The sequence below is a fragment of the Triturus cristatus genome, chromosome 6, assembly GCF_964204655.1.
Source record: "Triturus cristatus chromosome 6, aTriCri1.1, whole genome shotgun sequence".
In the NCBI taxonomy this organism is placed as follows: domain Eukaryota; kingdom Metazoa; phylum Chordata; class Amphibia; order Caudata; family Salamandridae; genus Triturus; species Triturus cristatus.
In genome coordinates this window covers 1,795,282,324-1,795,300,691 of record NC_140589.1, presented here as the reverse complement: position 1 = coordinate 1,795,300,691, position 18,368 = coordinate 1,795,282,324, and the positions used below count along the sequence as shown (strand labels likewise).

Below are 18,368 nucleotides of genomic sequence, written 5' to 3'. Positions count from 1 at the left end.
CACCTATCTTTAATACACTTATGTATTTTTTTTAAGTACTTTGATAATTCTTAACAACGATTCCTGCAGTTTTCAATTTGAATTGTTTTAATTGATTTACATGCATTTGTGTCCGAAGACGTCAAGAAATAAAAAGACACCATGCATCACAAACTGTATTAGAAGAAAAACAAATAGTTCCAAAATGTAATGATACTCATTACAGAATTCAATGCATAACCTACAAGAAATGAACAATAACCCAATCAAGTTCCCTAATAGTGAGCATACGGGCAGCTATTGTTTAATTACATTTAAATAAATAAGGATTAATGATTAAGAAACTATCATACCAAGTATAAATTATATTATATTAAATTGAGCTATTTAAACATACAGTGAATTTTTCAGCATCAGTCATCAAAGCCATTACATAGGTTGTTCTGGTTACTGGATATATATAAACACTTAAGGATTGGTTCTCAAACAGATATTCCCACCTATGTGAAACCTAGAGCATGTCACCAGTATATCAAATGTGTTATGTTGGCTTACAATAGTGTCATGTTCAGTACATCAATATGAGCACTAAATCCCAAGGTTTTTCTGGTTATGTCGATGTGAAGCTACTACCCTACTATGAAGTACTTAGGTTAATGTAGTGGATGTAATATTATTGTAGATGGATAGTACTGATCTTGATGTACTGAGATAAAACTAAAACTTGCTGTGCAAATGCATCTTTTTGTGAGGGTAAAATCTGATTCAAGCATTCAGCCGTGGTGGAGTTTTGAATGTGTAAATATCGCTTTCTCGCAAGGAAATTATGTGGAGGACTTAACACACAAGTAAACTAGCTTACAGAGGCCTGTGTGAAGATGATTCATGGTAGGTCCACCTAGAAAAGCTGGTGAAGAATTTGTGAATATACACAAGTATTTTGCAGATAGTTCTCATTTTCAGGTCGAGCCCTGAGACAGTGCGCAAGCGCTGCTCTGTGGTTGATCTGTGGCAGTTGACTACGTGAGGGAAACCCCGCCCACTCCCCCACTCACTTTTTTATTGGCTTGTGTCTTTTTCCTTTCTAAATTCTGCCTTCCAATTGCTTAATAGGCTGCTAGTCCCTCCTTATGAAGGCCATGTCATCATTTGTATCCTTCCATGGCTACTGGCCCCTTTACTTCGTGATTCATGAGCACTATTTTCTTCCCATGTCCCCCTCCCGCTGTTCGTGCCTTCTCTCCTGCCCCCCACTCCAGTTGTTCATGCCTTCTCGTACTCCACCCACACGCACTCCTGTTTGCAATGCAATAGGTATTGCGTAAATGTGAGTCCAATTGCATTTCAAATGCTTGTTTATTTTATTGGTGCTTGCCGAATGTCACAACTTGTTTTTATTGCTTCTCCCTTCCGCTTCATGTTATAAGGCCTCCCCCCACCATCCTAACACAAGTGTTATCCTTCATCGAACCCCGATACTCGAAGATTGCGACTCTGTGTGAAATGACACCGTAAACGATGCGTCGTGAAACTGCCGTGTTTAGTGAGGCACTGGAAGGGTTAATGGGAGCACAGTAAATGTGTTCCAGCACGCCAGCTCATACAAAGTCCATCTTCTTGGTTGCCGGCGTCTCTTAATTCACTCAAAAATGCCATCTCCGTGTGTGAGAAGGTGAGAGCTGTGGGTAGCCCCCGGGGGAGGGAGGAGGGGTGCCAGCTATCTGGGGCCATCCTGCCTTGGCTTGTCGCCTGGGAACTGAGACACCAACCATGCAGCAGAACCGTTGCTTGCTCTGCCCTCCGGGACTCATATCCCCCGCCTGCTCATGCGGGAGGAGGGTGAGCGAGCCGCACCCAGTCTGTGCCCACTGCCTACTTCCTACTCCCAATTTCTAAAACCTTTCGCTTTAGAGCTGAACTTTCCCATCCCCTTGAAAATATCTATGCACGATGACAGGATAAAACCCCGGATATTCGTCATCCCTCCCAGACATCCTCACATAAGCGCATCTGAACCACTCTCACTGCCAGTGCAGTCAATAAAACGCTTACTGTAGCCCCCTTACCTCAAATCCGCGTGCTCAATTATTTCAACATGTGTCACTTTTAATTGGCTTCTTTTGTATCTAGCGGACTAGACCCAGGTAGGCATCAAGAGCGCTAAATAAAACACTCCGTGTGTTTGTTTGAAACTTCTTTTGTATATACATTGACATTCAGGTGGGCATCAAGAGGGCTAAATAAAACACTCCATTTGTTGTCAATATTCTCCCTTCACTACGCGTTCCGTGGGTTCGGCTGGTACGACTCTGGGATTCCACCTACCCTAGAATGTTCTTGATGTATTTGGGGCTTCCAGTCTGTTCCTGGTGTCATTGCCATGCACAACTGCCAATATAGAGATTAGACATTTTAACTGCAAGCTGTACTTTTTAGGCGTGTTTGAGCCACTTCATTGTTATTTTTTTGTCCACGATTAAGAGAATAAACTTACTAACTGGCAAACTAAATCAAAATAATGCACAGGCACAGATGCCGAGCTGTAATTCATTATCATGGTAGCAATATGAACATGTGACTGTCCAAACCTGGTACAACTTTACATTGGAGACCTCAGCTGATGTTCAGGGAGGCTGGTGCGTCCACCTGATTAAGACATTAGTTCTTGAACAAGGAGATGAGTGTCCTTGTGTTCACGACCGTTGTCCTCAAATAAGAAAGAAGTAACCCACTGAAAAGCACCATAAAAGCATACCATGTACAAATTCCATTATAATGAATACTAACACGATTGAGCAATTGGTCTGTGCAGCTTGACCACACTTATAGGAACCACATCTGTATACTCAGTGAATCAAAAGTAATCCAGGCAGCTAGACACGCCAACCACTACACCCTTAAGAAAAACAGACCAATTAAAAACATGCACAAGCATGACTCCTTCACACTGCACACTAGGACAAAATACCTTGCACTTGCATGACATAGTGTACCACACAAACTAATGTTAAACAGCTGGTTTGGTGAAAATGTGTAAGACAGTGAATGACCCAACAAGCAGCCATCCTCACCCCTGACACGCTGCAGAAACAGGAGTATCTGCACATAGGAAAAACATATCAAACAGAGCCTGCTCCCTGCTCCATTCCATCAACTACAAATGCTTTGACTCTGAATTCAAACATAACCAGCACTTAATTTGTGCCAGTGGTTGCTGGTGGCAGGCACCAGCACTTTTTTGGGGAGAACCGGGTCTTATGTTTCACCAACAGATTTACCTGGGAGTAAGACAAAAAAAACAGAAACGGGAAAAATAAGGAAGGATTTGAAATAGGATATCAGTGACAAAGGTAACAAGCATTTACAGTGCAATAGGTATCACATTTGCGACAGTTTGAGCAATTGTCATTCTAAATGACAATACCTTTTAATTATATGTTTTGAAAACCTGCAAGCAGTGCGTAAACACGCATTTTGTACTTATACTCCTTGTTTACCAGAAGCAAAGCTGGCAGTAAAACAGGCTGTTCTCCTAAGCAACAACTATACCTACAAAGTGGGTGTTTACCCACTGCTTGCAAGATTAAAAAACTCTCGTAAAGAGCTCTTTTTTCTCTCTCCTACATTCTGACAAAATCGCTCAGATTTGTACCACTGCAGTGCTGCGGCAGGCCAATGAGAAAACTAGAGGAGTTTTATTTGACTGCAGTGCCTAGGGTAGGACACAAGTCAGGTGTGGATGTGGGTGTACTGAGTCTGTCTCCACCCCCTACCTCCACCCCTTTTACAGAGGGGTCTCCACTCTCTCTGCCCAAGACTGAGAGGCATCACCCTGGGTCCCAGCACTGCAGATGTTTACATTTACTAATATTGTGAAATGTGGCCTCGGGACAGGGCGCCGGGTCTGGAGGCTTAGTGGACTAATGAGTCCAATGTAGGGGCCTGTATTGGACCTCATGGTCACAAGTACAAATCCTGGCAGGTCCACTCAGTCTTTCATCCTTCTGAGGTCAATAACATGAGTACCACAGAGGTTGGAAACAATAAACATCTGTTATTCAGCGCTAAGATACCATTCTGGGTGAACATGCGCTGTACAAATATACATGTCTTAAAACCCCCTTTATGTGCGAGGGGTCCAGTGAAAGAGGGCGGGGGCAACTCCTTTTTTCCTAATGAACACCCTGCTTGTCTTGCTTATTCTCTTGACGCAGTTTGAAGATCTAATGCCAGACGTTTCTCAAGTCTCTTTCACAACAGTGTCCCTTACGCTACTCCTGAGCTGCGTTGAAACTGATCAATGGTAAACCTGGATGTGGTTTACAAAAAAGTGAACGAAAAACGACCTTTCCCCATTTCTTTGTGAGTGTGCACAATGGTTGTTTTTTGTAAAATAGGCTGGTTACATTTTAAATAGAGCATATATAACCATTTAACTCTACTTATTGTTGAATGAACACTACTTAATCTCTCCTTACTGCTTTTCCCAGAACTTGAGCACTTGCTTTGGATTTTATTAGCAGATAGGTAAAGCAATAAAGCAGTTTGCAGAGCCGCTGTGAATTCTGCGAGATGCCACTTGCAGTTGTTTATATGGCCATGGATTGAAATGCTAAGGTATCTTGGGGCCAGGCCTTGTCAGACGGTGCACAGGTATGTGGCACCTGCAGAAAAGCCCGCTCAGCGGCTTTCCCAAAAGGACCAGCTGTGTGACCTCTGAACTGCAGAACGTTAAAAGGCAGAGGTCAAAGCGACTAGCCCTTCTGTCTCCCTGCAGCTACAGTGTCTGCCTTGGGCCCAAGATGAGAAAACACCTTAAGGCGGCCATTAAAGCAACCCACCCGTCAACTTTGATTCATAAACAGCCACATTACTGGGCAGCAGAGGCTGTTTTGTGGTGCTTGTCTTTAAAGGGGAAGTTGCACCCAACATGCTTTTTAGGCCTCGCTTGACCGGTGTGGCTGTTGCTGTACTTGATTTAATCAACAGAAAAAGAACTTCACAAAGTACTGCACAGAGGGCCATTGGCTCTGCCCACATGTTAATCTTCCTTCTCACTGTATTTGATCGAGCTGGATTTATGTGCTTCCCGCTGAAAGGGTGCTTGTAAGTCACAGTAGGCCTGAGGCTGTTATGGTGACAAGCCAATTCATTAAGAATGTAAAACTGATTGATTCATTGGGAGTTATGCCAGATCCAATAGCTCTGATCTGAATTATTTATTGTGAAAATCATATGTTAAAGCCAGTAGGCCCTTTGGGATGTATTGTCCTTAGACTGAGTTACAGCCTGTAGTCAGGAATTGTTTGGCACAAATTTCCCCAGATTATTTTAGTAGGCAAGGGTCTAACTGACAATGTTTTATCTAATTTCTTTGGTTTTTGGGACCTGGATTAATAGAGCAGCTCTGTGCAAGGGTTTATGTAATCACTAGATCATGCGCAGTCAGAGGTAATAAGAGAGGGACTGCAGCACTGTAATGAATCAGGACTCCATGGCAGTGCTGCAGTAGTTTAAAGGAGGCTGTGGAAACACACATCTCTGCTGATGGGTCCACTGTACATCATGGAGTATTGCTGCTTTAAAAATCTGCTCCTATTTCTTATTCATAGCACTTGCTGACACTGATCGGCAGCTTCATAGAGGTTGTGGAAACAAATATTTTCATTGTTGTCAAACCCCCCCACGCCGCCCTTTCACGTGCATTAAGGCAGCGGCACTTTCTTTAGAAGATTTGATAAACAGATGCTTTTTTTTGGAAAAGCCCCCTATGCCGCGGTTTCACTTTAATAGCTTCCACACACCTTTCGTTAGATTCTGATTTGTTACAGAAGGGGCGCAGCCTTCATGCACGTGAAAGTGCGGCATGGGGGCTTTGACAACAAAAAACATATTTGCAATGTAACAGGCCTTGCATTTGCAAAGCCAATAGCTCAAACTCTTGTAAATGCGAGACCTATTGCATTGCAAATGCTTGTTTAAAAATTGTCATAATTTTAATTCTGATGATGGAAGGAGTACATATTGCTTTAGAATGGGCATGGAAATGGAGCACCTGGCAAAATGTTGGTGGAGCAATATGGCTAAGAGGAACTAAATCACAAAGCTCCTTGGCTTTGTATTTCTACATGCAGAAATGTAGCTGTGCATATTTCAGTGTCCTCCTGAGAATGTGTCGCAGTTGTGGATTTCCAAGAAATTTCTTGATAAATTCCCAAGAAGAAAGAAATTTGCATAAAGGTAGTCAGTAGCCTACATCAGAAAATATTTTACTTTTCCGAAAACAGAAGGGTAATAAGAAATCATAGGTGTGAAAAAAGACATTGGAAGCTACATTACCAGTTTCGACTCCATTAATAATGAATATATTGAGATTGACACTTTACAATCTCAAGTTTTTGCTGCTAAATGTAAAATGAATGGGCTGCTAATATCAAAAACACGTATTTTTTCTCAACAGATGCTACAAATAGTATAGTCTGGATATTGGGACTTGTTTGTATACAACTACTAAGCATGTCAAGAGATCGGAATATGAGACGATACAGGGGACGTCTGCTAGAAGCTGCTATGTATTTAATTGTATATATTTTTTATGTAACTAAGCACTTTCACGCTAGCACTTTTTTGCACATTTTGCACATTTTCGTATATCAGTTAGTGATGTAACAGACAAATTCTAGGAGTGCAAAACTAATGTTGTCAATAGGCCTGAATTTTATACATATTAGTTAGTATAACTCGAAATTTAGCACTATGCTATACGTTTTATTTTCGAGATATTTTAATTCCAAGTATACAAATTTGGATGATTTCTGTATGTGAGTTATGAGCCTATGAATTGAGCCCTATGCTTTCATTCTGCAGTTAGTAGAACAAACAAGAAAACGCAATCAGTAACACATAATATGTGTTATGATTGGTTCGGTCTTTATTTTAAAAAACAGGCCTATTTCTATGTTTTCACTCTATCTTAAACTAATTTGAATATTTGTATCATGTGCTTTAATTTTGACACTACATATATATGCACTGATAGGCCCAGCGCGTCATGTGACTACACTTAGGGGAGCTACTCACAGCTAGTTAGAGAGGGACCAGCAGCAGCAGAGCTACTCATTGGAGAACTCTGGAGTCCATTATGATAACGGGCGAATCGCCACTGCCCGTCTGGTGGTGACGATCAGTCCACAATTTCCCACCACCCACCTACCATTTCCCCCTGCCAAATTACGATGGCGGTGAGGACCCCAGCTGACGGAAAGACAGTCCGCCGGTTTTCCGCCGGTCAGGCAGGCGACCGGGCAGAAAAGGACATCAATATGGTGGCGCTGTCTGCAAGACACCACCATCCATATTAGGATGGGCGGCAGTGCAGGGCTTTCCATGGCGGAGATCCCGCCATGGAAAGCCAGGCGGAGTTTGCTTTCGGGGGCCCGTTGAGGGCCCTCAGAGGTTGGGGGTGCAGTTGGGGTGCACCCATGGTACTCCCCTCCATTTGCATGCACAATGTGGCAGGCACCGCGCGGTGCCTGCCACATTGTGCATGCAAATGCACGACATGCATATATTGCATTGTGGCGGGTGCTGCTTAGAGCACCGCCTGCCACAATGCAACATATGCGGGATGCCACCATGCCACCATCCTAATTTCCATGGCGGGACCGTCACACCTATGGCGGTCGGTCCTGTTTTCCCGGTACGGTGGTGGCATCGGAATAGGCCCCCTATGTTCTAGGGGTGTTGTGCTGGCATTCGCCATTTGTTGATGCTTCACAGCTATATAATTTCTTGCCACATTCCTATGGCAATAACTAAATAGATTTGCAGTGGCTAGAAGCCCTGGCTCCCTGAAACTATCTTTACAGAACGTCCTGAACCATTGGAAGCCACATGGAACCAGCTCTGATTTCATTGACTTATTGTGGCTGAGAAGAGTTGACGTTCATCTCAATTTTCCATTAAGGTTACTGGTAGAAAGGGCAAAAATATTTGTAGTCTTTCTTTAACCCCCACAACAGGACAATGTTTTAATGGTCAGACTCTAATGAGCCATATATATATATATATATATATATATATATATATATATATATATATATATATATATATATATATATATATATATATATATATATATATATATATATATATATATATATATATATATATATATATATATCAAAGGTCTCAATGCCCTAAAGTGACTGAAGAAAGAAACTCAGTGTTCTATGAAACTCCCAAAAAAATACAAAAATAAACAAACTTCATTTATCTAACTCGGATATTTGCTTACTATTGTGTATGGAGTTAGGGTCTTTTGCCGTTTTGGGTCTTTGCTGTTTTCTTTCAGATTTTGAATTTGTGGGGTCAATTGTTGTTGGGCTTCAGTTCTAAGACTGTGACTAAAATAGATTATATCACACATGTACTCTCACCAGTTGAGAAATTAAGGGCCACATGTACAACTGAAGCATTCTGGCAACTTTTTGTGACTCACAATTAGGAAGACACAAAATGCGATGTACTAATGTGTCTCAGACAATAGGGTCTTAAATGAAATACCTCATTCATATTCATGAGGTAGGTCACAATTTACAACTTTTTGAGAATTGCTTAAAAACACAGGGATGGTGGCCTGCTGGGGACAGCAGACCACCATGTCTTTGTTTCCTTTTAAATAAAGCTTTTTTTGTGTTAAATGCAGCCTGTTTTCCTAAACGGAAAACGGGATGCATTTCAAAAAGAAAAATCAACACTTCTGTTACATTTTTTTAAATTAGGCAGTGGTCCTTGTGACCACTGCCTGCCCTTAAAAAGATTTTGCTACCATTCACAATCCCCGGGGGACCCCTTCCTGTTTACGACTGGCTTACCACCTACTTGAAGTAGGTGGTAAAGAGCGATTGTTTTGCGACCGCATTCCGGTCATAAAATAATCCTACATCCCCCTGAGACACCCTTGGCACGCCCCTTCCTAATACAGACTCACAAACCCTATTTTGCGAGTTGGTAATAGGTTACAGACTCACAAAATAGGGTTGGTGCATGCAAAAAGGAGTTTTAGCAATCGCTAATGGCCTGATTCTCCGTTAGTGGCTGCTAAAACCCGTCATACATGTCCCTGTAAGTGTTTCATCTGCTCTGTCTTTGGTTTTAAAAGTTATTGATTTATTGAGTTGGTTTGGGTCACGGATCTATTATGATATCATTGTTTACTAAAGTTGTGGTCCTTTACAGATAGGGGATACGGGTGTTAATATTGTCCAAATCTATTGAATGCTTTGTGTGTGCATAAGCTCTCTTCTTTGAGGGTCCCACTAGGACTGATGGATTGGAGTATGTCATTGGCCCTTGTAAAAGATGCCCAAGAGGCATAGTATTGATTCTCGGCTAAGTCCTCATTATTTGGCCATAAGTGCTAGAGCATCCTTCCCCCTCTTCATGTCTATGTGATTCAAGTAGGGAGGAAAATGACACTCTTTGTTATTGCTATGGACTTATTCCTCAATATGGGATGCAGCACAGTAATGTTTTAGGTAAAACAGAGACAGTAATAGGCACCAAAGAGACGTTACCGAAATATCCGTGACACAATATAGACCATTACAGTCATCTGATAGCAATATTAGGCCCCATGGAAAACTAGCATTAATAACTATTTGGAAAGATTAGTACAAGGGGCCTCAAGACACTGGCTCTCATACACAGACCTTTTCCATTATCAGCTTACTTTCCCATCCTCACACATGCAGTTTCCTACTTCCCTAAATCCACGCAAGACACCATCACTCCATCGCCACTTTTACCCAACTTTTATCTCCCATTTCTTTTTCATCTTTTCCCCCACTCAGATGTCCATGGTATTGCTCGCACCAGGCATAAGCTCCTGAAATGTCCCCATCAAGTCCACCTCCTCTCGTTAATACAACCACCCATCCTCTACATCATCCACTGATGGAGAATAAACCCTCCATTCTCACACCTCATTTGCAAGGCTCAATCCCTACCTATATAGCATCACCAGCCATACACATACCACTTGTAGAAGAAAAGTTTCGACCCAGTATGCCATCAACCAGAGTACCTCAGAGCCAAATGCGTACAGACACAGGTAGAAAAATGTGTTTTACAGAAAATTGCAAAATGTGATAACTATATTTCAGGTAAGTCAGACCTGCTCTAAAAACAACTTTGTGACTCGAGCCGAAATAGTTCTATAAATGGGATGGGCAATGCTGAATCCTGACCTGGATATGCCCCTCAATTTTTATATTTCTTTTCAATGTTGCAGGGGAAATTATGAAGATAGACTTAATACACCATACACAACAGGTATCCCATGCAGTACATGCCCTGACAACTGTGAAAAGGGACTCTGTAGTAAGTATATGAAAAGTATTTTTATTTACATTGAAGATTTTAAGTTTCAATGAGTCTGCTTCATATCCCCACAATAAACGCAAAATACGAGCAAGGATGTAACCAGAATGTTGTATTATAAAGTCAAGCTTATATATCTTTTTACCAATTGCATTATTTTGTATTTTAAAAAACATCTGGTTTATTATCTCTTCATTAGCCTTAGACTTGTATAGAATGTGTCTATTCCCTCTATGTGGTATTTGAGGATATTGCTTTTTTCCCAATGTTTTTCAACAGAAAGAATCTTTAGGCATGAGTATATTTATGTCAAATGGTGTAAATGCATGATTTATCCAAAATACAACTTAAGAATTATTTTAGCACAGAGAAAAAGTCCAGAGAAAGCAAGGTATTACTTGAATGATTTTTTAATGAATTTTTTATGGAGGCAATGCAATATCTATCAAGCCAAGTCAAGTAAAAATGCAACGTTTATTTAGACCGTTGGCCTTCAAACAGCATGAATAGCATATCAACATCTTTTATAAATTGCCTAAAATCATCACAATTCCATCAATAATTCCATTGAGTAGGTACCTCTATACAATAAAAGTAGAAGCATCACAAATGTCCATACAATGGATATCACAGTAGCATTATTTCATAATGTAAACATTATCAGCACATCCCTACTAAAAATAAAATAAAAGTTAAAAAATGGTTTAGAGATGTATATTAATAAATACGTCCAAAATGGTAGATTTCAACCTTTAAAATCACAATAAGCCCAGTTCAATTAGCACCTATGCCCCTAGTTCTTTTTCCATAAAAAAGCGTTTCACAGCCTTCATATATCTTCCAATTGCAATGGCAATATCAAGTTTAGGCATATCAGTGAGGAGGTCTATAGCGTGGGCCCATGATTCAATACCATACTTTAAAAAAATGGGACGCAAGAATAATATCCAAAGGGCTAAAACTGTAATACAATCAACTAATATGTGCGAAATATCACATTTTGTTCCTAGCATACATGTATAATTACCATTGGGCTGCATCATTACTGCTCTTATTTTACCATTTGTTAATGCCAATTCTTAATCTAACAATTTCGCACCTAGCCAATGATTAGGTAACTTTTCAAGATATGGTTACCAGGCTTCATTCTGCCAGGTCATCCTCATAAATTGTACAGATTTGTTCTTGCTCAGGTATTCCACATCTAACCTCCTAGCCAATTCCTTCCCTTGGGATCTCAGTAGACACTTAGTAGTTTCTACCTGGAGTGAGTGTGGACAAATTCTCACATTCAGGTTCTCACACACCGTGTACAATTTCTTACTTGTCTCCGTGTCCCATTTTAAACTACTAAGCTGAATCTCATTTCTGCACTATTGAGAGACCTTTTGTACTGCTCCTGGATCCTGGGGTTTCCAGAACCTGATCAGTGCCATTTGAGCTTGCATACTCCATGATATTATTCCTAGCTTAGCCCTAATGGCCTGAATCATTGCTGAGCCTGGAAACGACAGTAGGTGTTTGAAACACTTTTCTTCATCTAGGTCCCAGCCATATTTACCACTTAGGTAAAGACCTTCTGCTCCGTCCAATACTTGGGAGGGTATCATTGCGCTATAGGTCTTTAACAACGGTCTGTGGGACATCTCCTCATAATCCCAGTTACATTTTTTCAGCCCACAAACCGATGTGATGGGATGCTATCCTTCATTTTGGACTATCCATCATTTCTTAAACATGTCTGCTGCAATCTATCAGCCACTGTGGGATTGCAGAACTTGATACCCAAAAGTTTGAGTAACCTTTATTTTAGGTGACAAAGAAAGAAAACGAGGCTTGTTGAGAATTGAATAGCCCTGAATTGTACTAAATATAACTGCAAAGTTTAAATCTATGTTGGCGAAATATATCCATAAAAAGTAACAATTGCTGTTAAAGGATCTATGATTACATTTATTGGCGCTAAAGCTAAACTTGAACTAAATAGGCATGATAACCTGGATAGAGAGAGAACGAACTTGATGAGCTATCATTAGGTCCAAATACTCTGTTGTACACTTAAACTGATTCTGTAAGGAATATGTTGGCTCATTCTCGGTAGCTTGACCTATGCAGCACAGTGTCCTCAGAGAAAGAGCTCGCGAAATATCTACAACAGCTAGTTACACAACAGTACTGGTACGTCAAAGTGTAAACAATTTATCAACATACGATAAGTCTAACACGAAGGAAAGATGAATATTAATGAACAAAAAAGAAACAACGGCAAAATAATAAATAGAAATAGAAATAATCCAAAGTCACTAAATGGTCTTAAAGTATTGCTCTAAGCCATGGTGAGCCACCAAAAGAAGCAATGTCAAATCATGGCTAATTGGTATGATGGCTCAAAAACACCAACTAGAGCCTTAGAGTTTTGGTTATAAAGTCCTACAGCCAACTTGAGGGTGTCAAGTTTCTCAGCGGGAAATGAAAAACAAAGAGAGTTGCAGACGTGGTGCTCAGGTGATGCTGCATGGCAATTGTTTACTGAATGCAGAATTTTCTAAAGCATGGGCCTGATGCCAGTTCAACAGACACAGCTTGACTCAAAAACGAACTCAACGGGCAGAGTCCTAATATGTCCAAGATCCAAATTTAGGAAAACATGTAAAATAAATCCTGAGTACAAGCTGTAGGTTTCTCAGGAGTCGTTCACATGAACCCAATGCAGTGCCTTGGCTTCGACTCCTTTCTGCAGTTGTCTTTCAAGTTCTTGTGTTACCATTGGAGCATGTTGTACTCTTTTACCTAGGTAATGGGTAAGTGTCTTCTCGTGTCTGCCTTAGTTGGTACAGGATTGCTGGGACCACAGCATCCTGGGCCAAAGTAAACTTTGCTTTAAAGGGCTGTGCATTAGGTGTTGCTGTGGGTGTTTCTGGCAACACCAATGGCGATTTGACACTGCCCCAGATTTACAAGGAATCATAACTCGGAGGCAGTGCCAAAAATACCTTTATTTATCCTTGTTTTTCCTATTTCTATGTGTGCTGCATAATGCAGCACACATAGAAAGAGAAAAAAGCCTTTTGGTACCCTTGCACCATGATGAAAAAGTGCCTGCATTGGCGCATAATAGCCCATTGGGAAAAGTCAGGAATCTGATAGATACAGCACATTCCTGTTCTTTTCTTTTAGCCATAGGGCAGCACAGCAGGTAGGCCTCGGGCACTGCCCTACGGCAAAATTATGTAAAAAGGCCCATGGTGTGGGAATTTCCTGCTAAGTGACAGAGAAAAGAAAAAGAGCGGAACTGTCCTCTGCAGGACAGAAAGTGATGAGTGTACAGTAACAGAAAAGGCCCAGAGGGACAGAATACAAGTTGCCACCCCATGCTTCCAGTCACAAGCTCCTCGAACCAGGGACCACCTGACGCAAGGCTCTCTCTCCACCGCTGCTCATCGCTTTAATCCTCGGAAGTACAGATGGTCAGCAGGGCTTTAAAGTCTAATGCGAAAACTCCTAAATGTTTATTTAAATACCAACAGAAGGGAAAAACACAGATAAATGGTGCAGTATTGCGTTACCATCAATCATTACCCACTTTACTGATGACCAGAGGCGCATCTGTCATTGGTGCAGCAGGTGCAGTGAATGGCCCTCTGCACCTCAGTTATGACTGCATTTTACTAACTAACGGGAGGTGGAGGCTCATTTCCATTGCATACATAAGGCCCATGATACACTACTAGGCCACTGCTGCTGACAGCATCTACAGACAGCAATCTCAAATACCGCCAACATCTATTTAGGTGCAGGCTCACATGCACAATAATCATTTGCTTCACACGCTGCAAATACATGGACATATATTTTTCTGTATACAAATAATTGTGCTGTTCATCCCACATTCCTCTTGCTAAATGTTTGATTTGTTCTTTCCGCAGCCAATTCCTGATCACTGGAGAACAAGGCTGCTAGCTGCGGGGATGTCATTCATGGGCAGGGCATGAAGGCAAACAGATTGATGGAGCGAAACCACCTGCTACAGCATTTATTTATATTCACCACAGATGTCATGTCCTAAATTCTTCAAACCTGCACTCATTTGAGATGTTCTGTGATATGTTACGGGAATTATCTAGTTCCTCAATATTACGCATTGTTCCTACATTAGTCTCCTAGTTGCCAGGACCCTGATTTGTAGATTTGATTTTCCTGGTAGTTGTGTCAGGTCAAAGGCCTTTGAATCACAATTTCCTCAGAGGGCCTGGAAGAATGTACTTTTACACTGTAAAGCATATGTAGTGATTTATTATGTCAAATTTTATTCGTAGTGAATTGTGAACTTCTACACTTATTTAAAATGTTACCTGTGAATGTGGCAAAAGCATATAAATGTGTTGCAAATACACACCTAATCGTGAAAAAAAACAATAATAGGTAATCAAATAATAAAAAAAAGAAGGTCTTGGCACATGCCGAATCAATTTCGACAAAAACTGCTTCCATGGCATATGTGGAGTCAACCGATCTGTAGGATTTCATATTTTTAAACAGTTTCCCGTGTGTGTGGCTTTGGAAGAAACCATTGTTGGCAATCTTCTCAAATTGTTCACGGCAGAATTTTTTTGTTATTGAATGACTGGATTAAGCATTATACAGATAGAAAATAGTATTAAAATGTGATATTCGTGACAATCAGGCAGCCCACAATGTACATGTCCATCGCCTGAATAATTTTGATTGCAAACAAAACAAATACATTGTTTGCTTTGCATTACATTTTAGTAAACCATTCCGGGAAACCACTGATCTAATCATACATCATGATATGAAAATATTGTTCTCATTACATTCAGAACTTCTGTATTACCAAACTATGTTATTATAATGATACAGCCCTTGGTATTGTGGTTTTGCCATTTTATAATGCTGCAAATGACATATGTATTGTTATTACTACACAATTAACAGTACTCAACATGTTAGCTTTGGTAGAACTGTGGTTGTTTCAGACTTAATCTGTGGTCTTTGGGTCCAGCAGAGATCATTGCAATACATGCTTAAGTTACTTAGTTCTGTCACTGGAATATGTTTTACATACTGCACAGATATGTTATGCTATTAGTCTGAATATAAATCAATGCTTGTCTTATAAGAAAATGTAATTATATAGAATGACTCATGCTACTGAGATTAAGTGTCCAAACTCAGGGCACTTCTTGTTTTTGTGTATTTCAACCAAAGTTTGATGGAAGCTCACTGTGCTGATACACTGCTTAACAAATTAAGCATTCTTCTACTTGTGCTTGATCTGCCATCAGAATGAGATAAAGTCGAAATTATTAGAATTTTGTGGTTTTTACTAATTGGCATATCTGTGTCCCCCACTTTACTTTTTCATCGATGAATTAATAAACTGAAGCTTATTGTTTTCATTGTTCTGTTTAAAAATTTTTCTCCACTGATTCAGCCAATAAATTGTTCAGCATTTTCACCTGATTTTGTGTATTCATTAAAAATATCTGCGGTTAGTTTATTATGAAGTGACATCCATTAGAGCTTGGAAAGTTGGAAAAGTTTGCTTGTGAATCTGTGTTCTTGGATCATGATAGTATTGCAAACATGGTCAAAGCCAGCCGGTGTGGGTTATAAATGAAAATGGAAACCGAACAATGATGAAGCATGATACTGTAGGGTGTGTGAGGGCAGTATTAAGAGATTCATTGTCTTCCCCTTTTATGTCTTTTATTTTGGTAGAATTGAGTTATACCATTCTTATGTTGGTAGGTGTACCAATTGCAGTACCTCCCTGTTCCTCAATCAATGCTTAAACACAGAACTTTATTAAACCATGTGCTCAGAGTTTCAGTTCTATGTTTTAATAAGTATTTTTCGAAGCCAATAGTTCGGTTCCCATTTTCATTTATAACCCAGACCGGCTGGCTTTGACCATGTTTGCAATACTATCATGATCCAAGAACACAGATTCACAAGCAAACTTTTCCAACTTTCCAAGCTCTAATGGATGTCACCTCATAATAAAATAACCGTCAAATTTGAAGTTTTCATTCAATTATGGTGCTCTCAAGGATGATTTAGAAATGATTTGTCCAGAGTAGAAGCATAGCCTGTGGAGTATGACGCATGTTGGAAAGAGCTAACTAAGTGCATCTAAAGTATCAACAGATGAGTGCTTGGAAATCAGTTGTAATGAACAACAGTCTTTACAGTATTTGATAAAGGCTGGGGTCTTAAGGTTGAGCGAATATTCAGATGTATATTTAAGTCATATAAAATTCCTGGACGGCTATTGTGTACAGTGAAGTGCATCAAGTATTTCAAGCCCAAGTTAATAGAATTTTGTCTACTGCTATGGTGTATTAGTGAGATTCTAGGGAATTAAAAAGAAGGTATATGTTCATTCTTCAGTGGATGAAATACATCTATGGAGAACATCTTAGAATGTGTTCCTTATATTTGACCAGACCCATTCAAACATCGCCATTGAGGATGCACATGCATCTTCAGCAGCCATCTTTGAAAGAGTTTGCTCAAATATTATATACCCATTTTACATTGACCACCATACCTGTGTGCACATACACTTGTGGGTGGTCATCTTAAAAGATGTATAATCCATTTTAAGTGGGACGTCTGCTGAAACTGTAGCAGGTGAAAAAACATTAAACAAGCATTTGCAATGCAATAGGTCTCGCATTTACGCAAGTTTAACCTAATGGCATTGTAAATGACAGTGCCTTTTATTTATGTTTTAAAAATGAAAACAAAAAAAAAGAAATTGTTATTTGCAATGTCAATAGCTCAGACTTGTGTAAATGCGAGACATATTGCATTGCAAATGCTTGTTTATTCTGTGTTCAGTAAAAGACAACTGTCTTAATAAGCATAAAAGTGAAATTAAAAACAAGTGCCCTTAAGCGGCATAATAATTTCCTTTGGGTATTTGAAGTAGCTCGAAGCTAGCTCCAAGGATAAGCTGGAGGCTTAAGGAAAAACCTTCACAGCATTTAAATCATGAGGTTCTATGCCGAACTGAATTGTGTTTCTGTGAAATCCTATTACAGAAACCAGGATGTGATGAGGGGCACTAAGGGCGAGGGGTCAAAATAAACGCACATTACACTGTACATTTGTCCATTAAAATAATTTCAATTCAAGATCACTTCTCTACCTGCTTGTACTGCTATACAACTGAAGTAAAATAAATATGACGAGCTGTTTCTCAAAAGCACGGTGTTACATATGTCTTACAATGGTAATTGAAATGTTGAATGCAAAGAAAGACATCCACGTTCTCTGCTCTTTACATGTTTAATCCGATCTTTTAGAATGCAGGTGTGGGAGCTATGAATCAATCTTTTAGAATGCAGGTGTGGGAGCTATAATTCAATCTTTTAGAATGCAGGTGTGGGAGCTATAATTCAATCTTTTAGAATGCAGGTGTGGGAGCTATAATTCAATCTTTTAGAATGCATGTGTGGGAGCTATAATTCAATCTTTTAGAATGCAGGTGTGGGAGCTATAATTCAATCTTTTAGAATGCAGGTGTTTGGGCTGTATTGACCTGGTGCCCATGTCTTGTTGGGTTTTATTCAGGTTGTTCGAATACATTTTCAGTGGTTAATCTACTGTCCAAAAAACGGTAACATACATCTCATATTTTTCCTTGTTTCTTTCTCTGTTACTCCTGGCACTACCTGGTAGTAAGCCAATGCTTTCTTACTCCTCACAGATATTCATCAGAGTACCCCAGTTAAGTGAATTTTAACACCTTAAACTTATTGGCTTATTTAAGAGGTGGTTTTGCGTCCCTCTGGCGTGGTGCAAGAGTGACAAACCTTAAGTCGGATTTATTTATCCATTCAAGAACACTTTACATTGTCCTTCATGGCTACATAAATCTAGAATAAGGCAGTGCAGCACAAATTGCTGCATTGCCTTACTCTGCACTGGGAAGGCTTTCCATGCGTGTTGCGTGGGTGTTCCCACGCAACTCGTTT

General features: G+C 40.1%; 1 protein-coding gene across 1 annotated transcript in view; it reads left to right on the top strand.

Annotated features, from left to right (window-relative positions):
• LOC146822021 (cysteine-rich secretory protein 2-like) overlaps positions 1-15,841 on the top strand; it is a 106,602-nt gene extending 90,761 nt beyond the window's left edge. The window contains exons 7-8 of the mRNA XM_085613122.1: positions 10,274-10,362; positions 14,289-15,841. Coding sequence (XP_085469248.1) covers positions 10,274-10,362; positions 14,289-14,299 — 100 coding nt within the window. The 3' untranslated portion in view covers positions 14,300-15,841. The remainder of the gene's footprint in view (positions 1-10,273; positions 10,363-14,288) is intronic.
• Positions 15,842-18,368: the final 2,527 nt, after the last annotated feature.